Source organism: Phodopus roborovskii, unplaced genomic scaffold (genome assembly GCF_943737965.1).
Source record: "Phodopus roborovskii unplaced genomic scaffold, PHOROB, whole genome shotgun sequence".
Taxonomy (NCBI): domain Eukaryota; kingdom Metazoa; phylum Chordata; class Mammalia; order Rodentia; family Cricetidae; genus Phodopus; species Phodopus roborovskii.
In genome coordinates, this window is record NW_026126541.1 from 11,688,121 (window position 1) to 11,700,488 (window position 12,368).

At 37.9% G+C, this 12,368-nt stretch overlaps 1 protein-coding gene across 1 annotated transcript in view; it reads right to left on the reverse strand.

The window, feature by feature from the left end:
* The window catches only part of Sorcs3 (sortilin related VPS10 domain containing receptor 3), a 602,076-nt gene that overhangs the window by 75,707 nt on the left and 514,001 nt on the right, over positions 1-12,368 (reverse strand). The window contains exon 14 of the mRNA XM_051199708.1: positions 2,325-2,432. Within this exon, the coding sequence (XP_051055665.1) occupies positions 2,325-2,432 (108 nt within the window). The remainder of the gene's footprint in view (positions 1-2,324; positions 2,433-12,368) is intronic.

Genomic DNA, 12,368 nt, shown 5'->3' on the forward strand with positions numbered 1-12,368 from the left:
CTGTGAAATGCTCATCACCAAATGGGACATCTATAATACACACACACACACACACACACAAGCACACTCACAAGCACACTCACACACACACACACACAAGCACACACACACACACAAGCACACTCACACACACACACAAGCACACTCACACACACACACAAGCACACACACACACAAGCACACACACACACACAAGCACACTCACACACACACACACAAGCACACACAAACACACACACACACACGCACACACACACACCTAATTCTGAGGGAAGATCAATGAAGAGGGGAGTGGAAATATTGTAAGACCCTAAGAAATTTGAAGACTATTGAGAATTAATGTCTTCTAAACACAGTAGGGTTATTGTACTCACAAACTCTCAACAGCTGTGGAAACCTTCACAAAGACCTCTACAAGTTCAACCCAGTTGACATTCCAGTATGACTAGAGGAAGGACTCTCAGCCCCTCCACTGGATAAGGAACTATAAGGCAGTAGACAAGCTGCTAGTGGAGGGAGAGTCAGTTTTCTGATTCCTGATAGGTTGTCTATTCACTAGTGGACAGCTTTATAACCACAGACACACAAGCAGCATCAAGCAGACTCGGGGAATTATGTTTTCAAACATTAAGAGGAAAAAGAAGAAGACATAAAGTTGGGAGAGATGAGTGCATGGAGATCTTGGAAAATTAGAGAAGAGCAAGGTGCGGCTGCGATCAAAGCACATTATATTCAAACATGCATTTTTTTGTTAAAGTAAGTTTTTAAAAAGAAATTAGAGCAAGAGCTAAAAATCGGTTGTTTGCTTTGATGAATGTTTCTTGGACCCATCTTAATTTCATTAGGCAAGTGTGCTTTTCACTCAACATCTTTTATATGAAATAGCCATGTTGCACATTTAAGTATCTTTATGAGCAAGACAGAAGAGGTACCAAAGCTCTGTTGAGCTCCTGTGCATCCTAGTGGAAAAGAAGGATGACAGAATACCATCGCATCCTTTCAGTAAATAGTCTGGCTCTAAGTTCAGTCTCCCTTCATACCCATGTAACAAGCCCCATTCCACACAAAGGGGGGAATTACTAACATTTAAGAATAGGTGGACACAACAATTAAACTGCAGCCTTAGCCCAGAGAATACCAGGCGATGAAGAGATTAGTGTGCATATGGTATGGTTCAAACCATGTCCAAAAGAATCATGCAATACGTTCAAATAGGTCTCATAAAAGAGTCTGGTGAATGCTGTATGCTATGGGCTAAAGATAAGCAAAATAGGCAAATCTTGACAAAAAACAAAACAAAAAACAAACAAACAAAACCAATGACTGAATTTGGGGCCATTAGGCAAGATTCTAGAACCAGGTCAGATATGAATTGGAAAAAATCAATGAACTCTGGCTTGACTGTAGCCAGGAGGCAGCTTATATTACCTCTTGAATGCAGGTGCTTATGCCCCGGAAAACCTACAAATAGAAGCCACGCTTTGTACTGACTCACATTAGGGAAAGTCCTATGAAGACAGAAGCTGCCTGTTTTATGCCTAACGAGTAAGTGAAGGCCAGAATAATATGGGGAAAATCAGCTCGTGTACCTAAATTTTCAAATAAATATTTGAAGTGAAGAATAGTATTTTATCCACTTCCTGTAACTTCTGACAATAATGTGATCTTTTACATAGAATTCTGGGTTTCAAAGCAGAGTCATTTGTCCATATTATTTATTTAAGTATTAGGATAAAGTTGTTTTTGTTTTGTTTTGTTTTGTCCATTTGGATACTATCTGACACGCAGTAGGTACTAGCAATGATTTTTCCTGAGCAAGAAACTCTGAAGGAAATCTTTATCCATGCAATAGATGTCTCCAGAAAATTTCTACTACAAAACAAGTTCAACTTCATGATATTAGTCATGGATATGTTCTACTTCCTATTTTGATTAACCTGTAGCTGTTCTGTATAGGGTTCCCATCTGTTCTTTCAATTCTGACCACAGTGTTAGGCTTTTTCCAACTTGAACACTGAGCAAATACTTACATGTGAATGCCAAATCTCTCAAATATATCACAGATATAACTTTTGTGGACTTTGAGGTAAGGGGGATGCTTTAAATTCTGTTAGAAATTTCACTGGTGAATTAGGAGGCTAACCTGTCTGTAGCAATGCAGGTTGGTGAGTGTGAATATAAACATTTCTATTTCATAGATGAGGAAACTCTGGCCCTGAGAATAAATGATTTGTTATTGTATTCCACAAGGAAATACTGAGTCTACAGATGAAGGAGAATTGAGGTCTTCAGTCCCTTCTCTGGGACAGTAAAGAAGTACTCACGTCATGATGTGGGTCTCTACTCCTGCCTCCACCAATGCCCCATCCACGAAGAGAGGCAGCAATGTGAAACCATATTTGCTCCAGGAGTGGCCCTCATCAAAACTCACCCTGAGGCAGAAACAAATACATGAAGGACACAGCTGAAAATAAAGTCACAATCTTTGACCACCATATTTTAGGTTATTAAAGTTTCCTCTGTATCTTGCTATCTGGCAATTTAGATTATCTATACTGAATCAATGACATCTCCCTATATTATAAGATTTGATCAAAATTGCTTCACCCAGAGCAGGCAGAAATGGCTCCCGACCTGCAGAAATATTTCAGCACATTAGAATCAAGAGAAACCTCTCTCTCTCTCTCTCTCTCTCTCTCTCTCTCTCTCTCTCTCTCTCTCTCTCTCTCTCTCTCTCCATGCACAGAGGAGGGCTCAATGGATGGGGTGTCACATTTCAACCACTTTATAGCACAATCAATTCAGCCCTTGCACTTTCTGGCACAGATAAATTGAGTAGTGTGGGTGTGCCCTACAGGAAGGGTGTGTGTCTTTCAGATCAAACTTCAAAAAAAAAAAAAGCAATTTCCCATTTGCTCAGAATGGATGTTGAGACTCTTCCACTTTCTATTGTTACCTTAAAAGGCTTGTAGGCATGGCTAGTGTGTCTGAACTGCTATGAGATGTCATGTTCCATCTTTATTCCAAGGATAAAAGGCAGACCCAGTTCCTTTGTGGATACAGAACCCATACCTCTTTAAAGGATGCTTCTAGTGGCTCCATGTGCTTGGTCCCTTCTCTTTCTTGATGATATCAAGTACCTCTCTACACCTTGATTTAAGCAGAGCACACTGCCCAAAGATATGTGCTTGGCTCCTTCATCCTCTAGGATCCTTCTTGTCCTTTCATGTTCCTAAATCTTCTCTAGATACAAAATTTAAGATATTGAAACCCTCTATAAAAGGGACTTCTCCTATATTCGGGACTTTAAGCTCTCAGAGTTTAGGAAGCATGATCATTTTATTCTTTGAACAACCTCTTGACACCTCACATATGAATCTTTGTTAGATGCTTCTTCTTTTATATTATATATCACTTCAGAAAATGTGTCTGACTCTTATTAAACTGTGAGCTTTTTGAGGTGAAGGACTCTTCCATTCATCTCCATAGCCCAATACTTATCAGGGCTATGGAAGTGTTAAATGGAAAGATGCAAGAAAAGGGAAAGGAATGTGGAAAGCCCTCATTTAGTCCATCCACTCAATTTTTCCAGGATGATTTTAATTGACTTCTAGGAATCATCTTTTCCATGAACAGAAACCCACTCCATCCCTTCTTGATTCAGTTGTTATCTCTCTATTTTACTGTTACTTCCACTTTATGTTCCTATCTCATTGTTCTTTCCAAATACACAGTAATACTGGGACAATAACCTATCTAGGGCAGCAAGTTTGACAACAATGTTTAGGTTAATGATACACTTTCATTCAATCATAAAAAATGATCAGACTGTCCATATTTTTATAAATTCCTAAATCGTCATCATCTATCTTCATTGTTAAGCACTTGGTTAATTCAGCCATTTTTTAAAAATTAAGTTGCAAACTAAGCTAGTGTGGAGGAAGGTGGGGAGACTTGAACTGCTACAAAAATAGCATGACTCCAAATTCCTTGCTTTTTTATTTCTGCTTTTCCTACAATAATAAGGGTGGTTTTAGATTTCTGCATGGCCACTAACTAGTTATCATGGAGATTAAGGACAGACATCCTAGGCTTTATGATTTCTCTTTCTCAAGTCTGTTTGCTGATATGACTCTGAAAAGATAGGTTGCTGTTTCTACAGAATGATGCCAACATGAGTTCAAGGCCTCTTTCTTTCCTTCACCAAGAATTTCGTCACTGAAAAGGATTAGTTAGCAACATACACAGGGCCAACCTTCAGTGAGTGCAACATGAATCTCAAGATGAGAGGTTCCCTCTTCTCATATATTCACCAACAAGGCATAGGGCAGCTATTTTTACTTTCTACAAAAAAAACAGCATGAGGCAGATGATGAGGTCATAACATGCTTCCCAGAATCAAGACAGAAGCCTTGAGACAAGCTAAGTACAAATGGAGATAGAAACTGTAGAAGACTGAAACCCTTTGGCATAATCTTTGGCATAATCTCCATGGAAGGCTCTGTCTCACAGGCCACAGGGGAGAATAGCATAACAGCACACACCTAAGGACAAGCCCAGAAAGACAGGCAGCCTATGCAAGGAAGTCAGAACAGAAGCAAATGCACAGTCTCCAGAGGCAGAGTGAGGATAGAGACCAGTGATCTCACTTATGGTCTAGGGGATTCTTGGGAGGCCACAATTGTACCATGTGGGTGTTTCCTGAGCAGAGTGATTTCTAACACTTGGCTGTTTCAGGATGAAGAGGTTAAAAGGAATAAAAGTCCTGGAAGAAACTCCAGGGAGCACAATAAAAATGTTAGTATCTTTGCTATAAGAACACTGGGCCTGGACTCTGAATCAGTGATGGTTGGGACCTTTAAAATACCTATAGATAATTGCACTGAATGTCATCCCCAAGGGATTCTCATTTGCTTCCTCATATCAATGGTTCATTAATGCCCGTGCCAAGGAAATTGGGTATCCTGTATTAAGTCTATAGGTGAAATTGAAATCAGTAAGACTGCCAGTAGCCAAGGAGAAAGTAAAATTCTGAATGACCTCCAAGTAATGGCAATACATGAAAACAGATAGAAAATAAAATGAATTCCCCTGATCAAACAGTTCATGCTTATTATGTGCCTGAGCTAGCTGTGTCCTCAGTCACAACACTACAGCAGTATTTCCAGAGTGCAGAGTAGAGAAAAAGCCCTGTCACCAGGGAAACTTGTAGCTAACTTGAGGAGAAAAACAATACACCAGTAAACTGATATAAAAACAAGAGTTCGAAACGAGTCATAGTAATTTAAAGTGATTTGATAGTGACTAGAAGTACTACACCAAGAAGTGTATGGATGCAGATCTGAAATGACAATAAAGAAGAAATATGCAGATGCAGAGGGGAGGGATATGACATAGGAAACAGCTAAAGTGAAATGGACCTGTTTTCTGGACAGAAAGGTTGTCAGTGAATGGAAAGTAGAAGTAGAATGTGTAGATAGGGCAGAATTCAGTCAGAGAGAACTTTGTCTCCAGATGAAATATGAGAGATAAAACATGATCCGACTTTAAAAAGACAAATTTTACATCTGTGTGGTGAGTAGACTGTCAGAACTCAAAAGTGGATGAAATTTGATGACCATATAAGAAATGGACCTGGCTACAAGTTATTATGGAGGACACAGCAACAAAAAGATTTCTTATCTTTTTAGAGGTGAAGTCAATAGCATTCGGTGATGAGATATATACAGTATGAATAAGTATAATAAATATATTATGGAAGATTGTTGGTGGCATTTCAACAATCAAGAGGGAAAAGCAGGGAGTGTAGAAGACACACCTGTAGGGCTTGCCATTTTCAGTTGTGGTCCATGCATAGGTTCTTTATACTCTTCCATGTTGTGTCATCGTCAACAAGTTTGGACAGATGGATCTGACTTTTTGAGCAGGAACATGATTTATAAGGAACATTATTTCACTTGCAAGTGAAATGTTTAGAGACTGGAGACCTGTCTCAGCACTTTAGACCTCCAGAGGTTCTTCCCTAAGACACCTTTTCAATTTCCAGCACCTAAATAGGGGCTCACAACCATATGTTGCTCCAGTTACAAGGGATCTTCTGCCATCTTCTGGCTTCCTTAGGTACCAGATACACATATGAAACATAGACATATATGTAGCCGAAATACTCATAAAATAATAAAATATAAAAGATAGGATGTGGAATAGAAAAGAAAAAGAGCTGAAGAAAGGATAATATTAACTAATAAAATAATGAGTTCAGGCAAAATGTTCTATATTCCTTGTCAATCACAAGTTAAGTATTATACAACAATGGTAACGCTACAAAAGCCGATCAAGCCACAAACCTAACGAGTGCCTATAGGCTGCATGAACAAGAAGGAAAACAATTCTTCTACTATATATTAAATTCTGTGTTCAATTTCAATCGTAGTTCCTTTTCTTTTTAAAGACCCATCAATTAGTGTTATTTATGGTGAAAGACAAACTGGACTAGAAACAGATTATATGAATTTTAGAAAGCAAGGTTAGTAAAAGAAAAAAAGAAGCTGGTGACTGAATTAATTATCATTTCATTTCAACTTACTCTTTAAGAAGTAGGTTACCACATATTAAAAAGAATACCCTGGTTATTCACTACAAAAACAAGATAATGTCCATGAATGCATTTAGAGAGAATATAATTCTGATAGATGGACCCATCAGATTTTAAAGACATAGAGAGAATAAGGGAACATAATGTTCCATTCCAGTGATGCTCCTAAAAAGAACAGTTTTATGTTTGCATACAGAATGTAAGCTCTCATGCACATTGCTCTGTTCAATAGTATATCCCAGCTCCTGTAGTAGTACTGGTTGTATATAATAAGCAATCAATGAATATGTATGAGGCAAATGAAGAAACTAGTAATATTTTCTTGCATATTTATATATTCATGGAAATAGTGATGGAGGATGTCCTTCTGTATATGTGTTTCTCTTACTGGTTGATGATTAAAGGACTGGTTAGCCAATAGAGGTAAGAAGATAGGTGGCACTAGGAGATGAGGAGAATTCTGGGAAAGGTAGTCACAAGCCCACCAGAAAGAGATGTCATGTAGAGACCAGGAAGATAGAATGTGCTTTGTGTTCTCTGGTAAGATAAGGGCATGTAAAAATACATAGATTAGTAGTTATAGGTTAATAATTAAGACAGAGCTAGCCAATAAGAAGCCCTAGCCATCGGTCAACAGTTTAATAATTAATGTAAGTCTCTGTCTGTTTATTTGCTACTGAAACAGCAGTGGGACCTGGTGGGACACAAGAAACTCGAACAATGCTTATGATGGCTAGAAAAAGCAATATCTGGATGTCCTTCCAATTACACAATTCTAAAACCGTACACACCCGGATTCAATATGCAAAAATCCTAAGTCGGTTTAATGTTGCTCAGCACTCAGAACATTTTTCCCCCTAATAACTAAAGCCATGGTAGAAGATGAGAACTCTATCTTGAGTATTTACTAAGTGGTTTTCACTTTTTATTTTCCTGGCATGTTTTATCTCTTAAGGTGTCACAAAATGACCTGCTGTATGAGATATTATGTTAGAATATATATGACCTCTCAGATCTTTTTCTATTCTGTGTATCTCTGACTTTACAGTAGTGACATGAGAGGAAGAATAGAATATTCCAAAATAACCGAAGTTCTTCATACAATACGAACACAGCATTAGAAGCAGAACAGTCAACGAGAATCAGCATTCCTTAATCCAGTAAGGCAGATTGCTTCCTTTTATTTTACTGCAAATACAAGAGGTGTGATGTGCTGGTCACCAGAAAGTTCTTCAGAACAAAACAGGCAATGTTCCTTTTCAGAGGCATGTACTGGCTAGAACTATTGTTCTCATGGTAGAAATGTTTCTCTGAACAAAACAAGGTGCTAGTATCCTCAGCCATATATAGATGAACAAAAGAACACAGGAGGCCAAGTGATGTTTCCCTTTCTCTTTCCAAGAACATTAAAGAGAATCAGAACGGTCTGTCAGGGTTTAGCAAATCATCATGCCTCAGCCTACCTATCAGTTAGACACCCTGTCCATTGTGAAAACTGCATTCAGTGGAACTCTATGGCCCCTTATCCTCTACTATTTCTGAGGCACAGTGGTAATACTGGATTCAGGGCTTACCTGAAATAATAATTAGGCTCTAATCCAAAGTAACATGGTCACAGATGGATGGGTCAATCTGTACACGGTTTTGTCTTCATGCCTATTTATCCTTTCAATTTGTAGGAATGGCATGCCTTGTTAGCCTAGCTAAAGTTTCCCTAGCTTTTCAATTATGATTCCTACTTTCTCTGCAAAGCAATATAGCTATTATTTAAGTCTGAGAACCTTTATACCCTTAGGTAGGCTAATGCTTTTCATTTGTGCATATATGCATACATATATCTGTACGCACAATAATGTCAGTCTGAAGTCCATAAGAGAAAATGAATGGGCTACTTATTCTTTCCTCCTCTTAAAATATGCTATTTCTTTTAGCCTTGACATTTGTAGCTTAATTAGAATCTACTAGTAAGGAAGGAACTGTATTTGTGTTTCAAAAGCTTGAAAGAGGCAAAAATTAGTCAACCATTTTATAAGAAAACATTGATGATAACGACATGGTCAGCCCTTGCAAAACACTCCTACTGCCTTCAAGAAAACACACAAAGGACAATTCTGAGAGAATTTGTATTTGTTGTAGTAATTTCTCACACACATTCAATAGCTGACATTTATCCACTTGTAAATGCAAATTATTCCTTTTCTCCTGAGAATTGGATTGATGGACAGGAGTAAACAGAAATCTCCATCCCTGTGTAAGCTCAGGAAATGCCACTATCAACATCCTTTAAATGAAAATAATGCTATCTTAAAAGCCCCATTTAAAAATAATATTTCATATTTTTAATTTAGGAGAGGTAAACAAATAGTATCATTTTACAAGAGAAAATTCAATAAGGATACTATTGTTTTGTAAGCTCTACAAATTTTCATGTATTTTATTTTTAAAAAATGAAAAATTTGACATGTGGTATTTATACAATGTATGTGATGGTAGATTCATTTCTATACTAGATAGTGATGAATTCAGGGTTATTGGCATATCCACTGAATAGATCTCAACTACTTATTTATGGTGAATACATTCAATTTTCTACATTCAATGTAGAACACTACTATTAATTCTACATTCAACATGATAATCTCAATTTTTTATTGAAGATTTTTGAATGAGACTCATTGTCCCTGATTACAGATCTTAAGACGGACTTTCAGCACTATTTCTAACTTAGGCCATTTTCCATCAAGGTCTCCAGGACAAGTTGTTCCTTTGAGAGTAAGTGTGCCTCTGCACAGAAACATCTACAGATCAAGTTGAATGGTCAAATTCAATGGCTAAATTTTTGTTTTTGTTCTCTTTTTAATTGAAAATAGAGTCTACACTTATCCAATATAACCTGAACATAGCCCCCCCTCCTTTTCCTTCTCCCCACCACCCTCTCCAGATCAACTCCCTTTCTGTCTCTCAGAAAACAACACAAAACAAAACACCACCACCACCACCAACAACAACAACAGCAACAAAAAACAGACTCTCTAATCTCTTGGTATCATGCTTTCCTTTCGTATCTTATAAGCTTATATATTTTTTTATTTCCACCAAAAGAAAGCAATCCACTCTTGCTCTTGTCAGCACCAGGAAGGTTCTCTACGGGAAGCTCATAAAAGCAGTAAGAAGCATATAGGCTTAACTCTACAGACAAGGATAAAGAGAAGCATGAGGTAGTCAAGCATATGATACAGAGACTACTTTCTTCTCCCAAGACTTGAAGGGAAGAATTAGCTAATCTATGCTTGTCTATCAACTCTTAGTGAGATAGTTCCTAAAGCATAATGACAGAGCCAAGAAACAGTGTCTCATTTGGTTAAAATAAATGAGTTTTCAGATTTACTTTCTTCTTTGTTGGTACAAATCCCACTCACTCCTTAAAAGTCTACTGCTCCACAGATAGAAATGGATCTTGAAAATGAGAGGGGTCACCTACCAGTTCAGCCATAATGCCTTGAAGTGACATTTAGGTTCTTTTCAACTCTGCCCCCTCTTATATGTTTCCCATCTTTGGCTCCAATACAGTGTTCTGAGTACACTGTACATTTCTGAATTTCAGCCTCAGGTGAGAGTTTTATTTTCACTAGTTTGCCTCACACTACTTCGGTCTGTATCCTCTAAGCATCATCTCCATGACAATTGCTGCAAGAAGACCACTGTCCAGTATCACACAGTCAGCATCTTAAATAGACATTGTTTTGCTCTACTCTAAAATCCTTGTACTGACTATCATCTCCCAGAGGGATGAAACCAGTTTCTACCCCTCTACGTGTTCTTCACCATACCTAAAACATGAGCAATTAACATACAGGAGCTCCAATGGTACCCCACTTAACACCTGTGCACTAACTCTTTGAGTAAGGTATTTGATACAGTTGTGTTTTAAAGTCTTTATATTGGCAATTTAAAAAATGTCCATATATTTAAGGTTGAGATGAATAATTTGTTGGAGCAGTTTATAACAGTGCCTGGAATATAACATTCCTTAAATAAATACAGACTATTGTTTAGTAGGAAATGGATAATAGTTATGTTGGAAATTTTCACATGTTCATTATTAAGCTAGTACATATGATTAAAGATTATTTATACCTGCAGTACAATCCAAGTGAGAGAGGAGTGATAATATGAACAAAGGAGTCAAGGCCATGATGGGGTAATCCACAGAATCAGCTCACCTAAGCTAGTGAAAGATCACTGACTCTGGTCTGACAAATGGGGAACCTGCTTAAGACCAAACCCTTAATATAGGTGACAATGGTGTGACTGGGACAATATATGAGACCACTGGCAGTGTGTCCAAGATCTAACTCTAATACACAAACTGACTTAGTGGAGCCCATTCTACATGGAGAGATACCTTACTCAGACTAGACACAGGGGTGTGGGGTGGAGGTGTGCCTTGATCCGACCTCAACAAAGGGGATGGGTCAGATTTAGTAGACTTCCTCGGGCAGGCCTTACCCTCTTTGAGGAGCAGATGGGAGGTGGCAGGGGAGTGGAAGGGAACGGGAGGAGAGGAGGGAGAGGGACTGGGATTAGAAGGTAAAAAAAATAAATTTATAACAAAAGCTGAAAAAGATTATTTTTATAACTTCCTTATAGAATAATATGGTGGTAGATATAACTATTCTACCTTATAAAATGAGGCTCTAAGAGAATGATACCATTTTAACCTAAAAGTGACAATTATGGACTATCTGAGAGTCTTTATTACGGTGGCTGAAGATTGGACTTGGCACCAGGGTATCAACTCTCTCTCAGATGATAAACAGATGCTTTCCACTAAAATTCTCACTAAAGGGTTGGCCTTACTGGTAATTAAAGGCCTGGTAAAATCTAGGATCCAGCTTTTGGCCCACTGTGAATAGTACCATCCACACTTTAGCTAGCCTCACCTACAAATAACTATTTAGCTGAACATGAAGCCTGAAATTCTTTCTCTTTAAGATATTTGCATACAAGAGACTCATCTATCCTTTGTCAAAAATCTAAATGATGACAGAAACTCCTCAAGATACATTCATACTCTGTTCTTTGTCTTCATTGATTAACTAGCATTTATGTTTTGAGTGCCATGTATTTTCTTTGTTGAGATGAATAATCTAAACTGTTTCAATTTTATCTTATTATTTATTATTCATTTCTGCATGCATTCATTCATAACTGTGATGTGACCTTGCTTGTACAAATAAAGCCTATCTGAAGGTCAGAGAATGGAGTTTGCCATTAGCTAACCATAGAAGTCTGGAGGGCTGTACAGTCAGACAGGAAGTAGAGTGGCTTGGCAGAGATAGGATATAAGCGGGAAGAAATAGGAATTCACTCTCTTGTCTGCTGGACACCTGCTCCTTCTTCCTGCTCTTTCAGCATTTTCCTCTATATCTGACTCTGGGTTTTTATTATTTACACTAATTAAGAACTCCATTTACATTTGATGTCTGTCAGATATGCTAGCTCTATAGGCCTAAGATGGATACCCCAACATTGCAGATCAACCTTGGGTGACTGTCCAGGCAGCCAGCTATTTCTCACATTTATTGGAATTCATTTTCTTGCACTTCTTGCTTACTCAGTTAATAGTATTTCCTTCTTGGATCTCTGAGAGAGTTGGAGACTAGATAGTATATAGTTTTCCTTGTTTACAAGACTCAGTAAGAAAATCACTAAAGATGTGTTAAGTGTAATAGGTTTGGAAGACATTAAAAGATAATTTGATAATGCAAAT